This window comes from Coloeus monedula, assembly GCF_965178545.1.
Source record: "Coloeus monedula genome assembly, chromosome: Z".
Taxonomy (NCBI): Eukaryota; Metazoa; Chordata; class Aves; order Passeriformes; family Corvidae; genus Coloeus; species Coloeus monedula.
Window position 1 is genome coordinate 22,577,530 of NC_138822.1, and position 17,404 is coordinate 22,594,933.

The 17,404-nt window shown below is 38.2% G+C and overlaps 1 protein-coding gene across 1 annotated transcript in view; it reads right to left on the reverse strand.

The window, feature by feature from the left end:
- The window catches only part of ADGRV1 (adhesion G protein-coupled receptor V1), a gene marked incomplete at both ends in the record, with an annotated part of 262,544 nt that overhangs the window by 37,071 nt on the left and 208,069 nt on the right, over window positions 1-17,404 (reverse strand). The window contains 2 exons of the mRNA XM_082301998.1: window positions 426-547; window positions 12,484-12,641. Coding sequence (XP_082158124.1) covers window positions 426-547; window positions 12,484-12,641 — 280 coding nt within the window. The remainder of the gene's footprint in view (window positions 1-425; window positions 548-12,483; window positions 12,642-17,404) is intronic.

The window sequence follows — 17,404 nt, forward strand, 5'->3', positions numbered from 1 at the left end:
CAGTCTTAGGGCTATATAATATAAAATATTTGGATTATTATTATTATTATTATTGTTAACATCTACAGAAAATTTAAATATGCAGTGATTTTGCAAAGGCTGTAGATACTTCAGTTTTACTGGTATAATTATCTCAGTAACACTTGACATACAGAAGCAAGCAATTTTCTTTCTGAGTGCATTAGCTATGAAATTAAATCTCTGCAGTTATAGTGCTATTGTTTAAACACAATGGATCCCTTGCTTTAATATACGTCCCATATGTCAGTTTGAGAAATAAACAGAATACACAATTAACACTTCCACATTGTCACAGTGAGTTATTCGATGTTGTTCACCTGCTGAGGCCAAAGTGACAAACACGTGAGTGGAGAAGACACCCCCAGGCCTGTGAGAAGACCAAAGGACCAGGTGCTGGCTCTTACCTGCAGGCTGTTGAAGATGATGAAGAAGACTAACATCCAGAGGTGCCGGTAAGCCATGTGCAGTCCTCCCCACAGCCAGGTGACAGAAATCAGAGCAAAGAGGTACAAGACCAAGGGGATTTCTGCAAACCACAAACACAGCATTTCAGCTGGTGTGCCCTCTGTAAAACACTTTTTAAAGCATTACTGACACAGGACACGGTTTTGCTGTCTCTGGCCACCTTGGAGCTTGTTCTCCTGCCCTAGTTGGGTGGTCCCAGTGCTTTTAGGACCCCATCCTGGAATCAGAAAACCAGCAGGAGGACACTGTCAGGGGACAGAGAGGTGTGAGGGGCAGAGGGGGCACAGCTCAGCAAACCAAGTGGTGGGAAGAGCACACATGGCATCAGAAAATATGCTGAACTTTGGAGAAGAATGGAAGAACTCTTGGCAAGCTCTGGAAATTTTGAGAGAAAATGGATTTCTAAGATTTGAGAGGAAAGGGAGAAAAGGAAAGGTATTATGGATACATAACCAGCCCCAGCTCTGGCCACTTATAAGGTTGTAGGATATTCTAAGAATAACTTTTTCTTTGATTTGTTGTTATTTTCTCCTTCAAGTCATATGTAAGACATCTGACCCCATAAATAAGAGTGACAACCTCCTCTCAGCCCAGGAGACTCCCAAGATAGACTTTGAACCAGTTAATTTCATTCGCCTTTAAAAATATGTGCAGAATCTGTCTTTAATCATGCACACATACATCCCCATTTTATGTTCCTCACTTTATTTATAGGATAAAAGATTTAGGGAATGCTTGCAGGAAGATGTCTGCAGGGGCAAAGTTTGCAATAAGGAAAGCAAAAGTTAGTTTTCACCCCCACATGTTTCTCCTACTGCCAAGAGCCAGCCCCTGTGTTGACGATGTTTGTAGCAGAATTCAAAGTCCATGTTTGCCAGGTCTGCACACATCGGGGCAGAGGTGTTTGGCTAGGCATTGCCCTTCCCCGCTTTAGTTAGGCAGCATCAGCAAAGACTGGGGATGTGTTTTTGACAGGCATTATTCCAGAAGCAGCAGTTTGAGAGCCCTTTAGCCGTTTTGTTTAATACTGTACAAACAGTAAGGGCCTTAGAATGTAGGCAATATCCTAAGTCATACAAACACAATATTTTAACAAGAAAAAGTATAAAGATGCCTGCTTTTTGCCACATGCTGAATATTGTTACAGTTTATGCTTCTGGTTTTTTTCTTAATTGGTAACAATTGCCTTGTTACCAGTATTGTAAAGAGCTAATACAGAGTTGAAACTTTGGCAGCATTTAAAGCTTTGATGTTTGAGTTCTCTATACCCATTTGTTGAATTTTGATCAAACAGAAGCTTAATAATTAGAGTGAACATATCAGAAAATAAGCAACAAATTATTTTAAGTTTGTAATATCAGCATTGCACAAAGGAAAAGGATGCCAATAAATAGGCTTGATATGAACCAAAATAGTCTGATTATTTGTAGTTTTCTTCTTATGAAAATAAAAGCAACAACCCCCTCCCAAAAAAGCCCCAAAGGGTGATTCTGACTAGATGAACCTTCACTGACATAACTTTTACTCTAAGTCTGAGTGCAAGCAGGTGCCTCTAGACTACTTGGATAAGACTGATGTGGAGAAGGCAGCTCAACATCACTGTGATGTAACTGAGACACTGACAAGCAGTTCTGTTGGGTATTATATAACCCAACCATGCTGGGTTTTGTGCAGTTATCACACCGCTTTTTAATACTAGGAGTGATGGAAGATTTTATTTAAGCAACTGGTAGTCCACACACTCCTTAAATACATATAAATGTATGTGTGCATGTATATGTCATTGTCCTGACTGCTCATGTCTTTCCCAGAAATATCTCGCCTTTTCCTTACCATAAGCCTAAGAAACACTGACAGGGTTGACAAAGTCAATACAGATAAATACAGCTTATGCAGCTCTAGTTGCAGTCTTTTAGAGTTTGAAAACTTACCATAGTCCAGCTTGATATTTGACTACATGAAATTATGTACATTCAATTTACCAAACAACTAGATGCATCCACTGTTTGTCATTCCTTCCTCATTGTTGAGAAAAGATAATTTCCTTATTAACTTATTTATAAAATTAATTTTTCTGCAATGCTTTCTGTTCTGAGGGCTGCAGTACATTGTAATAAGTTATTAAGGGTAGTAAAATTGTAGTTTACTACAGCAGGGGAGTTCTTAGAGTGAACACAAAATTTTGTAAGTGATTCACACAAAAACAATGATGGTGAGAATTTGAAAGACAGGCTGCAATATTTTCATGACAGGTTTGGACTAGATTACAAAAAGCATGAACCAGGAAAAATATAAGGATGATGTAAAAAATTAATTACCTCAAGAACCTAACCAAGAACCTAAGAGGAACTGTACTCAGTATATAAAAAGTTTGCCTGGCCTTGCCTTCACGAAGGGCCAAAAAAGTTGGCCAGATATGATACGTCTCCCAGCAGTCCTCCTATTTACAACTCAGGAACTTCCTTAACCAGACCCAAGGTTTTTATTTTTATTTAGTAATCTTCAGGGGACTTTTCTTTCACAAAATCATGTTGAACCAGTTATAGTGAACTTTGATGGTTCAAAGGAATTATCAGTGCAAGGAACTCTACAGTAACATCATAAGACTCAATAAAATGCCAGATTGCCCAGCTGAAAAAGCCATCAGCCTTATGTTTGCTGTTTAGTTTCCTTATAGTAGAAGCAAGAACAAGAAACAGCAGGAAACAAAACATGGAATGTTTCCAAAGAGTTATGATTTCACCAACAGTGTTTTTAAATTTGTAACAAACTAAACCCTCACAATTCTATATTTCTGAAATAAATAGAAAATAAATTCTGAAATTAAAAAAAAAAGACAAAAGTCTTTACTGGTGACAGTTAAAAGTTTCATCCTCTGTTGCATTTTAAGTCATCTGAAGATGTCCCTGCTCATTGCAGGGAGGTTGGACTAGATAATAGGTTTTTAATGACCTACTGAGAAAAATAATTTCATGATGAGGCTCCTAAGTCTACACCTACACCTACTGCAACCTAAGAAGGCTGGTTACTGAGGTCCACAAAGAATTTTAACTCCACAGGACTGTGGTTCAAGTCAGTCTCTTCATGAATTCTTCAGAAATGAGAACTGCAACACTTGTCACATTCACGTGCCTGAAAGGATTGGAAAAGTGGTGATAGACACTAAATTTTAGAACACAGGATGAAACTGCCTAAAATTTATTCATAGCTGGGGTCTAGATTTTGCCAGTTGAATAGTTCTGCTTCAGACACTGCAGTGAAAAAAAAAAATTCCAGTACCAAATGCATCCTGTCCACTGACTGCCTTTGTATGCACAATACAAATCTTCTGGAAATCATGGGAAGGGGATACCTGCCAGCTTCTGCGTATGAGAGCACTAAGAGCCATGTGGCCTCCTGGTAGACCAAGGCTGGGAAGATGAGCAGCATTGAAGAAGAAAGTAGTGGAAGCAACTGTGAAGAGGAAAAAGAAGATGAGGGGGAGCCTTGCACCATGATGCACTGTCATACTTTCAATAGCTCACCTAACAGCAAGTTGAAGATTGAGGTACATTCATACATGGCATTGTAACTTCACTAATGAAGGGACAGTTGCTATGGTTAGCCTCTCATCCTTGTGTAGTGCCAATTGACTATGAATGAATAGTTTGATGGTACCTTATACAACCTGTTTTACCATGCAGGGAAGAAGTGATGAAAACCTCCTGGACAATTTCAGTCAACAACTGCTCATGGTGCATAGTGAAAAGTTTTTGAAAAATGCCTTCCTGTTTTATGGGTTTTTTACATTAAAGTTAGGAAAAGCAATGAACAAGCACTTAGAGAGGAAAACTACTATCTTAATTAACCAACAACTCACTTAAACAAAGGCATCAAAGCAGAAGTATAAGCCCTATGAAACCTGAACGCCCGCCTGCCTTCCTTCCTTCCTTCCGAATTCCTTCCTTCCTTCCTTCCTTCCTTCCTTCCGTCCGAATTCCTTCCGAATTCCTTCCTTCCGAATTCCTTCCGAATTCCTTCCTTCCGAATTCCTTCCTTCCTTCCTTCCTTCCTTCCTTCCTTCCTTCCTTCCTTCCTTCCTTCCTTCCTTCCTTCCTTCCTTCCTTCCTTCCTTCCGAATTCCTTCCTTCCGAATTCCTTCCGAATTCCTTCCTTCCTTCCTTCCTTCCTTCCGAATTCCTTCCTTCCTTCCTTCCTTCCTTCCTTCCTTCCGAATTCCTTCCTTCCTTCCTTCCGAATTCCTTCCTTCCGAATTCCTTCCTTCCTTCCTTCCTTCCTTCCTTCCTTCCTTCCTTCCTTCCTTCCTTCCTTCCTTCCTTCCTTCCTTCCTTCCTTCCTTCCTTCCTTCCTTCCTTCCTTCCTTCCTTCCTTCCTTCCTTCCTCCCTCCCTTCCTTCCTTCCTTCCTTCCTTCCGAATTCCTTCCGAATTCCTTCCTTCCTTCCTTCCGAATTCCTTCCTTCCTTCCGAATTCCTTCCTTCCGAATTCCTTCCTTCCGAATTCCTTCCTTCCGAATTCCTTCCTTCCTTCCGAATTCCTTCCTTCCTTCCTTCCTTCCTAATTCCTTCCTTCCTTCCTAATTCCTTCCTTCCTAATTCCTTCCTTCCGAATTCCTTCCTTCCTTCCTTCCTTCCTTCCTTCCTTCCTTCCTTCCTTCCTTCCTTCCTTCCTTCCTTCCTTCCTTCCTTCCTTCCTTCCTTCCTTCCTTCCTTCCTTCCTTCCTTCCTTCCTTCCTTCCTTCCTTCCTTCCTTCCTTCCTTCCTTCCTTCCTTCCTTCCTTCCTTTCCTTCCTTCCGAATTCCTTCCTTCCTTCCTTCCTTCCTTCCTTCCTTCCTTCCTTCCTTCCTTCCTTCCTTCCTTCCTTCCGAATTCCTTCCTTCCTTCCTTCCTTCCTTCCTTCCTTCCTTCCTTCCTTCCTTCCTTCCTTCCTTCCTTCCGAATTCCTTCCTTCCTTCCTTCCTTCCGAATTCCTTCCTTCCTTCCAAATTCCTTCCTTCCGAATTCCTTCCTTCCTTCCTTCCTTCCGAATTCCGAATTCCTTCCGAATTCCTTCCTCCCTCCCTTCCTCCCTCCCTCCCTCCCTTCCTCCCTCCCTCCCTCCCTTCCTCCCTCCCTCCCTTCCTTCCCTCCTTCCTTCCCTCCTTCCTTCCAAATTCCTTCCTTCCTTCCGAATTCCTTCCGAATTCCTTCCTTCCAAATTCCTTCCTTCCTTCTGAATTCCTTCCTTCCTTCCTTCCTTCCTTCCTTCCTTCCTTCCTTCCTTCCTTCCTTCCTTCCTTCCTTCCTTCCTTCCTTCCTTCCTTCCTTCCTTCCTTCCTTCCTTCCTTCCTTCCTTCCTTCCTTCCTTCCTTCCTTCCTTCCTTCCTTCCTTCCTTCCTTCCTTCCTTCCTTCCTTCCTTCCTTCCTTCCTTCCTTCCTTCCTTCCTTCCTTCCTTCCTCCCTCCCTCCCTCCCTCCCTCCCTCCCTCCCTTCCTTCCTTCCTCCCTCCGTTCCTTCCTTCCCTCCTTCCTTCCAAATTCCTTCCTTCCGAATTCCGAATTCCGAATTCCTTCCTTCCTTCCTTCTGAATTCCTTCCTTCCTTCCAAATTCCTTCCTTCCTTCCTTCCGAATTCCTTCCTTCCAAATTCCTTCCTTCCGTCCTTCCTTCCGAATTCCTTCCTTCCTTCCGAATTCCTTCCTTCCGAATTCCTTCCGAATTCCTTCCTTCCGAATTCCTTCCTTCCTTCCTTCCCTGATATTAGTGAAAAAATTCTCCAGAACAACAAGTCTGAGCAATGGAAAATGATAAATCAAACGAAATTCAGAAAACTGAGAATTATTGAATAATATTAGTGCTTTGAAGTGTAATGCAGAATGTGTCTTTGCAGAAAACATCTATATGATTTAATTGTGGAAAATAAAGAATGAACTGTGCTTCCATAATACATGAAATGTCTGTATTTTCATCACAGTGCTGGTCGTATTATGTCTTTTTCTTTCTTTTTTTCCTTTTGTTTTTTCTTTTTTTTAAATAAATAAGAAATTCAATAAATGAAGCAATTGAATAATACAGCTTTAATTATCTTCTGAGTTTACCTGTAAATATGTACTATGTGTCTTCTCTTTAGGCTGTTAAACTGCAACTGATAATGGAACGTTAATTGCTTTTAACAGTTCTTGGCTAAACATGAAGGCTTACAGCAAAACCTGAAAGACCTTTACAGACAATTTTTCCCAGATAACTGGGGAGAGTGTGTTGCTTCACAGAATTTCCACAATTTGTGGGAGACCTAAATTAGTAAAATATTTACAGGCTTTTGCTTAAGAAGTCATCAGTTAAACTTAGCAATGTAAATATAAAAATGCCATGGAAACATTTTTTTAAAAATAAGCTTGAATAACAGTGTTCCAAATCCTGCTGGCTGTTTTCAGTTGTTTTTGACAGCTGCAGTAAAAAAAAAAGGAGTTTGGTAACAGGATGTGTGGTCAAAATTAAAAAACAAACAAACAAACAAAACAGATTTCTCTCATAAAGTTCAGAGAACAAAATAACACCACCAAGAACATGAAATCAATAAATCATAACAAAACCACTGATTTCTGACTGGGAATGTGCAGAATTCAACAGTATCACATACTGAAAACCAGAAAGATGGTAGCTCCATGCCCATTAAATCCAACTGGAAAAAAATGTTCATTGATAATTTGTAGAAATAGGAAGTAAAAAAACATGTTAAAATATTATTTTTTGTTTATTTATATTTTTTGATCTGCTCCTCCTCGTGGCAAGGAAAGCTTTGAGATTAAAGGATACTTTCTAAAAGAAAAGCCCATCTCCTATTAAGCATAAGAAATACATCATTGCTTCAAAATCATAGAAGACTAACCTCTCTAGCACTAAATCTCAGGGTTTTGGCAAACTTTCACATACATCTTTAAGATGTTACAATAAAATGAAAAAGGGGCATTTTATCATAGCTTATGCTATTATTGTTGTGCAAGAAACATGGCAAATCCCAGAAAAGTAGCAAATCAGAAGAATAAAGAAAAATTTGAGCGTATGTATCTCCACATAACAAAATTATTTAGATCCATTATTAAAAATATTAAATGAGTGCTAAATTTGCAACTATGCAGTCACAACTCATGTACCTGACCTTGCTTCTGCAGATTTCTTTGAAGGAAAACAGCTAATTTGGACACGTGAAGCACAGTGGAAGCAATCTAAATTACATGAGTGAAGATGTAGTATTTATGTTATTATCTTATTCAGATCTTAGTTCTTTATTTCAGCTTCTAATTATGCTTGTGCATTTTGTCCTAGCAGTATTTGTAAAAAATCTTGAAGGCAAAGATTTGTTTTTCTCCTAATTACAAAAAAGAAAAGCTCCTGGAGCACTATCAAGACTAAAATATTATATCCAGTGTGTGTGATGAATACCGTGAATACTGTCCATAACTCTTAGTTCAGAAGTAGCCGATATCTGGTTCTTGATTTCTAGATGCATATTGCCATTTCAAGATGAAAGCATTCCTGCAATTCACTGTTCATTTTATTCTCTTGGGTACACAATATTTATCTTATGAATTGAGATAAAGACTTTAGCATCTATTCTTACAGGATAGGGAAGACATGAAACTCTATGTTTAGACATACATTCTCACTTGCAATCAAAAGTCCTGTCCTCAACATAATTTTCTGAGCACAGAAGCATATTTGGAACATCCTGCACTCACATTTTGTGGGTTTACTTGTTTCTTGAGAACATCAGATAGTAGTAGGTATAAGCAGATTAATTACCATGTTCTGTTGTGACTAGGAATTGCATCCTGCTAACACAACAAATATATTTGGAGATTGGAACTAGATGATCTTCAAACCCTAACCATTCTATGATTTTATATTAAAGAAATTTATATGAAGGAACATGCAAGTAGGTAGTTAAAATTTTACAACTAAGTATCTAAGGCATTCTTCATGGAGTTCTATTTTGGCAACATTAAGTTTTAATCTTTACATTAATTCTTTTACAATTATGATATCTGATGCAGGTAAGTTCTATTGCATATTTAATAAGTAGGGCATGAAAATTAAGTTAGTTCAAGATTCATTCAATAAATGAAACTCATCTATTTACAATTATCAGAAAAAAATCAAGTTGTTATGTTACATTTTTAAATATTTTTGTGAAATTGTAAAAGGTTATTATAAAAGGTATATATCATGTATATTGGATTGCTGCCTTGTTACTATTCATTTTCTGTATTTGCATAGTAGGACCTGTCACTAGTGGCATTTCACAAGGCTCCATCCTCAGCCCCACGCTCTTCAACATCTTCATAAATGACTTAGACACAGGACTGGAAGGGATACTAAGCAAGTTCACAGATGATACAAAACTGGGAAGAGCTTTTGACTCCCTTGAAGGCAGGGAGGCCCTGAAGAGAGACCCCAACAAATCAGAGCACTTGGCAATCACCAACCATATGAAGTTCAACAAGGGAAAGTGCTGATTCTGCACCTGGGATGGGACAACCCTGGATGTATGGGCAGACTGGGGAATGAGATACTGGAAAGCAGTGCCATGGAAAGGGACCTGCAGGTCCTGATAAGTGGCAAGTTGAATATGAGTCAGCAGCGCCCTGGCAGTCAGGAGGGCCAAGCGTGTCCTGGGGCGCAAACTTAAATATTAGTTAACGCAAAGGCTGTTTATCCAATGAATGCTTCTGATTTGTCTCCTGTCAAGGCTAACTTTTGAGAAGGTGTTTTCTATATATAGCAGGACAGTCAGCCAACAGAACATGTTTACTGAAAGGCTGGCAAACAGAACCAGTACAAAGTAAAGACACTTTTTGCGCAAACACAATTCCTATCTCTGAATGAGTACACTAGACGTAGAGTTAGCATTCCTTGAAAATCAGCTTTCACAGTTTTTTCTACCTTTCACACTTTTCTTTCCAACATTCACTTTTGAGAAGGAAGAGCTGATTGTTCTAAGAGATAACAAATTCTTGACTCTCCCACTGCCCTTTCTTGAGTTCTCTACTGTTGAGAAAAATTCCCTGAGCTAGGTAAACTATATCAATCACCATGTTAACCAACATGACCAGTAACAGAGCAATTCTGGAACAGAAAAAAGAGCATGAGAGGGCAACCTCACATATTTAGTGTTCCAGACAGGGTAATGAGAAGTGGGCATATTGCTCAAATTAAGATTTGATATATTTACAAACCCTATTTACTTGTGTTTATTCTACACTACAACCTTGTTTTAATCATATTCTTTTACACTGATGGCCTACTCACAAGTAAAGAGTATTAACACCCTCTGGGAAGATCACAGACCACTGCCAAAGGAATTGACAGCAATTACTGAAAGCAGATTTTTGCTGGGCTAGCTGTCTTTGGGCCACGGTGTTTTCTTGAAACTACCAGCATAGGGTATGAGAGATGAGAATTTAATTAAGGGTACCCAGGACAAATCCAGAGGACTAGGAAGAATATATGCATGACAGAAAAGGAGGTACAATTAAAAATGGGCTTCTGTGTATAAATTTAAGTAAATAACCCCTCCAATTATATCTCATAGTTTTGCAAGAAAATATTTATCTGTCTACAAACAGATCCTCTTTGCAGCTACCAAACGTTTTCTTTTAGGCATATATGGTGAAACCCAGCATTGTTATTCTGCTCTTGGGAAATTAAAAATACACAAGAGTATCCTTTAGTGTGGGTAGCAATAAACTCTCTGCTCCTAGGACAGAAATAAATAGCAAAAAACTGTGCTGCTGACTAGGTTCAGCAAGATGTTTTACAGAATTTACAGAATTAACTCTAATAGGTGCAGAAGAAAAATGTGGTGGCCTTCTATAATGGAGTGACTGTATTGGTAGAAGAGGGAAGAGCAACTGATGTCATCTGTCTTGAATTTTCTGAGTCCTTTGACATAGATAAACTGTTGCTTGGTGGCTCCACCTTTCCCCTGGTTTTGGATGAAACAGAGAGAAACCCTGGCTTATTCACTGCCATAAGAAAACAGAATAATCATGGATGTATGTGCAACTTAAGGAGGCAACATTGCCAAAAGACCTTCCTAACACATAGTGTCTTGTAAGCCAGAACTTGATGCAGGCATAAGCCAAGGCTCCCTCTATGTTTCAAAAGTAAGATATCATCATGAAGCTGATTGCAGACAACTTTGCTGGTGTGAAAAATGTTTCCCACAGCAGCTCCCAGTGATTTTGTAAGAAGATAGAATCAGCTGAGTCAACATCAAGATTCAAGAGTTATAAGTGGATACTGGGCCTCACCACTGCAAACTGCCTTTGAATATGTTTTATAAAGTACTATATACCCATAAGACATTAAAAAGACTGTAAATATACTACCACAACCTTTAATTTCAGACGAGGAATATTCAGTCAAAAAAGTCAGAGGCCTTTAGTTAACAGTTATTCTGTTATGTAGTTATAGGCAATGTTACAAAGTACAGAAATCACCACATTTTCTCTCTAGAAGCTTACCCCATAAACACAGCTACACAGAGACTGCTTATACAATCTTGAGCACCATAAATTGCAGGAGACAGCTTCTTTTCCTCTTTAAAATCTGCTCCCACTGTCACTGTATGGAGTATTTCATTTGTGCTTACAAAACTTCTTTGGTAGCAAAACAGCAGTTTGCCTTGCAGGTGGACAAGTAGTAAAAGTTACAACTGACTTTAAAAAAAAATCTTACTGAACTTTTCTGTTCCCATTTTTTTTCTTGTGAGATTTGGCATTTTCTAGATTCTGTTGAAGAAAGGAAATGCCCAGAATCCTATGCTAAGTCAAAGATTTGTTCCAACCCTACTATTTCATGTGTTTAAGTCCTGCAGTTATAATTTCTTTTAGTACTTTCTGCCATTTTGCAAGACAATTTTATTTATCGCATTGTTTCAATATTCAGTTTGCTATTTTCCTTTAGTTTAACTGCTCTGAGACAAGCCTTAACCCTCAACATATTAATAAGGAATATCCCTAGAGATACCCAAACAAGGTTAATTATAAATAAATTAACTGAATGACTGACAAGAGCCACCTCTGTGCATTTATATCCGAGAGAAATGAAAGAGTGCCACTAAGGTCTTGAATATCATCAGACCTTATCCAAATGCATACAGGTCTTAGTCAAGCAAACACTGTGTCATTAAAAAGGACCCCAAATACAAAAAAATGATTTGCACTAGGTTATAAAACTCATATTCTTTTTAAAAAATACAATGAAGACAAAAGAAATATTCCAAGCTTCCCACAGAGTGTCCTATTATTATTAGAGTATTGGTCTAAACTGACGCAACTTTATTTTGGGAACATTGTTGTGCTTGAAATTGTTCTGACGGAGGAGGCCAACTGAAACTTCCTGTTTTGCACAAGACAGATCTTTCCTTTCAAGCATGTTTCAGTTGCAAATAGCATAGGAAATATCAAAACAGAAGCATTAACTCCAAATAGTCCAGTGTACAGCACATCCTGTGCATGGCTTTGCAGCTACCAAATACACTGCAAAATGCAGGGACTGAAGCTGTGCCCATCACTTGGTTGAGCATCCATAGGTTATCATGCTCTGCAAGTGGGCAATCATTTCACCTGAGCACCCCCAGACTTCCTTGGGACAGGATGTTCAGTACCCCCAGCCAAAACCTGGCATGGGGACACAGTGCTCCAAGCAGGGCAGTGCTTTGTTTTATTTCTGTTCTCTTTAGCTACACTAAACTTAGTCACAAAGCCAGTGATACTAATTTCTTGTTCTAGGTTTTACACATTTTTATTCCCCTCAGACTGTTAAGCATCTGCATAACTTTTATCATCAAAGTACTATCACAGACTTCAAAGGGACACTAGCAGGCCTAATCTTAAACTAAATGCGTAGGTATCTACCGAACTATGGTTTCAGGTGGGGTTCTCTGAACTGGTGAGAACAGTCTGTACTGCTTGAAAGTACAACTTGTTTGCACAGGGGTAGCCAACAAATCATACCTGCTGCATTTGTTCTTCCTCTGAAGATATCGTCATATGCCTTCCATTGAGGAGTCACCTGGTAGGCGTGGATGAACACCACAAAAACCACCACCAAGCACATTAATGGCAGGAGAGCAGCAGTGAAGAGAGCAGCATAGGCATTTGGAATGAAACACCTGATGGAAAAAAAATGGAAAAAAATGCTGTTGATAAACATAAGAGACACCTTGAAAGGCCATAAATAGAATTTCAGAAACAAGTATTTTTGAAAAATGATGTGCTTTACGAACCACAAATTCTTTAACTCTGTTCCCAGAGTAACTTTGATAGGTCCCTTGGTGTTCTGTTGGTTCTTATCATCACATCTTAAGGAGTATAGCTTTTGCTCTTACAGTATGCATGTTATATTTAGCCTAACCAATGCTGGAAAAATTTAAACTTGTAATTATATTTTAACAAACTCCATGCTGCTATATTCATTTAAAGTGATCATTCTTAGTCATCAGTTTCTAAAAGGACATTATGCAATTGTCTATACTTAGCTCCTGAAACCACAAACTAAATTTTGAAAAATATATTTTTAAAATAAATGAACGAGTCCTAAAGGCAACGTAACTATTCCTTCTCAAGTTCTTGGAAATTACATGTCATTTGCTCAGAGAAGCCAAATCCTTACTCCCTCCTCCTTTTTTCCCCCAATTGTTTGGTCTCTCCTTGCCCTTTTCATTTATTTAAGGTGTAATTATTTTTAAAGATGTGTGATGAACACGAATTATCTGTGAAAGAGTCAAATTATGCATATATGATTATGACTTGAGGAAAATGGAGATGATAGTTAAGGAGTGGTCTCAAGGGTATGAGAGATCAGGGTTTTCTGTTCTCTCCCTGGAGACCAGTATGTGCTTTACAGCCACTGACCTACTCTAGAGATGACGCACAAAAGAGCAGCCCAAGGGACGGTGCAGGAGTCAGTATGTCTAGAGATTATGTGGTCACTGCTATCCCTATTAAGAGGGTGTAACTTACCCAACCCTTCTGTTTCTCAGGTCAGCTTGTCTAAGTAAGCTCAGAGTTGATGCTGATATAATATATGTCTAGAAAGAGGCCTAGGTACATGTTTCACTGGTATACCTGGTATAACTTCTGGGTTTGCTTGTGCATACTTTCATACACTGCCAGAAAGTCAAGACTGCATCCCTTGCTGTCTCTTTCAGAACATCACTCATGCATACTCAGTGAATCCCAAAAATAATTTCCAGCACAATCTAGAAACCTTCCACAGCTCTCTGCAGAATGTAGAGGCTTGGTCAGACACGAAGCTTAGATACAATCTGATAACGTAACTGAGCAAGTAAGCATCAAGGAAAGTAGGAACACAGAACTGCAATTAAAAGTGTTCATACCTTTCCTCACAGAAGAGATACTTCAGTCTTTTACTCATCTTGGTGGCCTTCACTGGACTTTGTCTGTCCATGTCTCTTTTGTACTGAGAAGGCCAGAACTGAACCCAGCACTCCAGATGTGACTTCATGAGTGCTGGGAAGAGGGCAGGGATCACCTCCCTTGACCTGCTGTCAATATGGTTGATATCGGACACAACATCCCATCCATTTCATCTTTCAAACTTTTACTATTTCTTAGGTATGAAAGTTATTTTTGTTCCCCAAATTCATTATTGAGTTGGCACAATTAGCACTAAGAAATGAAATCATATTACCATAACCTATGCTGCTTTAATGATTATACCAAAGGCAAGAATATTAGCACAAGAACAGTCTTCTTTAAAGTATTTATGTTCTGAAATCTGTATTTTTTTTCATCTTGATACATTTTTGTATTTCAAAGACAATATATATTCTCAAAACCTACCTGAGTGTCTTGAAACTTTATTGGGAACACTCCATTATATTCAGTTAACAAAAGCTGTATAAAAATGAAAACCCACAGAGATGGATCACTTTTACTAATACCCCCAGGTACTTGCTCTAAAAAATACACTGGTAAGTTATGTAAAGAAATACACAAAGCTGTATTAATCTTCAAAGCTTACTTTGGATTTTTTCCTTGAAGCAATGGCGAGCAATTCAATGACAACCACATCATCCTGTAAGATTTATTCATATATAGTAATGTGATGATATATGTTGACAGATACATTTTAAGATGGAAGTCATATAGGATATCATTATAGGGACCAACTGCAATTATTTATTATACTTAACACTAGGGGCACAGCTATTATTCCATTACCATGACATGTTTGTCGCACAGAATTACTGTGTGTTGTATATTACTAGTACTGGATACGAATACAAAAAAAAAAATACCCCAAAATATCAGCTAAGTTGATGCTTCAGAACACAACTACTCTACTTAAAAAGTCCTATATAGACTGATGTGGAAACTTAAAAAACTACATCATTTCAAACTTTATTTGTCTGAAGATGCACATTATTTCCTGCAGTATATTCTTTCCAGTAAGTTCCTTTTTTCTTTTTTATTTTTTTAAGGCCCTAGATTTCTTTTTTAAGTTTTTTGTTTTGTTTGTTTTGAATTTGAGTAATAGCAAAAAAAAAACCACAACCAACCAATCAACCAAAGCCATACACTAGAATACTGCCTTCTGCAAGAGAGACAAAAAACCCCCAAACTGTTAGCTTCTTCAGAGATTGTAATTTTATTCCAAGGATTCTCTGACTTCCTAGGAACACTTCCTCTTATCAAAATGTATGTTTTTTCCCTGACTGTTTTGAGAATATTTGTTCCCAGCTTAGGTCTCTTCTAGATTTGAAAAGAAGGCTATTTAGCTTTTGTGCCAAGCTGCCACAAGTCTTGCCCTTCTTGACTATTGTTATCTGACTGGAGGGTCCATCTTTGGTTCTGTGTTGACCACTCTGTTCTGACCACTGACTTTGTTGTGATGTCTAATTTTGTTTTGATTGCTATAAATTTTTGTGTTAACTTTGCGTGAGGACTTAAAGAATGCAATTCCATGTCTCAAAACACTGTGCCCACAGAAAAAGCCATCACAACAGGAACTTGAGATAAACAATTTTTTATAGAAAGCTGATAACAAACTGATGGAATTTTTAACCAGCCCCCATAAATTCTTGTATTTTCAGTTCATCAATTTTTGTGATTTTTTTGTGTTTTCATTGAGGGGAACTTGTTGGGACACCACATATTGGTAGGATCATATAAGACAAACCACTTCACATACTGTTAGTTTCATTTTTGCTGAGTTCATTTCATCTTTTTACTGAAAATAAAATGGTGTGCAAAAAGCTTTTATCTTATGGATGTATTATTTTATTTCAACCTATTGAGAATTAGAAAATTCAACCTAATTTAGCATGGTAGTTGGTACATGAATTTATGCAAACCGGGATGATGCAAACATGTATTAATCTTCCTAGTTCTGCCCCAGAAGGCTTTCTTTATCATGACTTGGCAAAATTTTTCAGAAATATCAGAAATATTAATAAGTAACTTATATGATCTTAACAAAACAAAAGAAAATATTACATGGAAAATGGCTGAGTACCCCTTCCAAACCAGAATGAGGGGGAGCCATGGACTGCAAATGGGTCATGGATAAAATACAAAAAAGCCTTTTACTAGCTCTCAAGACTTGTTATCATTTTTGGAAATACTTGTATTTTCACATGAATATGTCAGATGTACTGTTCGGTTTCCTAGCATGTGTCCTAAGAGAATATTTTAACCTCATCTCATTTCCTTTATCTATTCTAATCAACATGGTAACTATAGTACACTGTGAGCCACACATGCTTCCAACTTGTGGGTGCGATTCACTGTAAGAGTAATTGCAAAGGAATGTAATGAGAGCAATTTGCCCACTGAAAAAAAATAAACAAAAAGAAAAAAGTTAAAAAAAAAGGAAAAAAGAGAAAAAGGCAACAACTAAATTTAAAAGGGAATTAATTTCACTTATCACCCTATCAACAATTGCCACAGCTTTTATTCTGTGTAAAAATTAAATCACAAGGGAACTTGACTCTATTCTCTAGAACTGAGTATAGGCTTGATGTAAAGATGTGTTTGTCTGAAAACGTTTTTATATGAGAGCCCTTTTCATATGAGAACTTTTTTGTATTGTTGCCCCCGTGGGACAAGAATGTGGGTCCCTTCCAAATCAGAATATTCTGTAATTCTGTGATTATCTACAAAATTCCTCCAACTATATGTTGACATGGTTGAGAAAGAACCCTGCTTTAAAGCCTTGAAAGTACATGAACACACATCCTCAACAAACTCATTTACACTTGTTCCAGTGTGCAAAGGTAATCAATTGTACTACAAGACCTGGTTATACCCCTGAGTCTTGGCTGACTGAGAAAATGCACGTTTTAGTATGTGACATGTGCATGTGCTTGGGATACCCCGATATGGAATTTAAAAATCAACACTTGCTGTGTAATTCTATGGCTAATTTCAACCCCCAAATGTACCTGATGGACACCTGAACTTGCAAGACAAGCAAGTTTGGGGTGTCCTGATGTTTGAAGATGTCCTGATGAAAAGTGACTGAGCCTAACTCTGCATGCTGGACTGAGGTGCAGGATAGTGTTCCCATCTATTTGCCCAAATTGTGTCTTTCACTATTCATCAGCAGGAAGGATATGACAGGAACTTAGTTCTCCTGAGCAAAACTGAGAATGGATCAGTAATATATGTGCCCCAGATATGGTGGGGCAAAAGATAGGTTTTAGGTTTAAGGTGAGTTTTACACAGAACCAGTGGGTCTTAGGAAATATTACATGGCAGGTACGTGCCTTCAGTAGTGCACCAGATATGAGTCAGAGATCTTAACTTGCAATTCCAACAAATGTCAAAAACGTCTTTACAAAGTCGGTTGGCATTAGATATGTTACTATTAAAGAAATAAGGGGTATATGAAGCATTAAATCTTACTGAA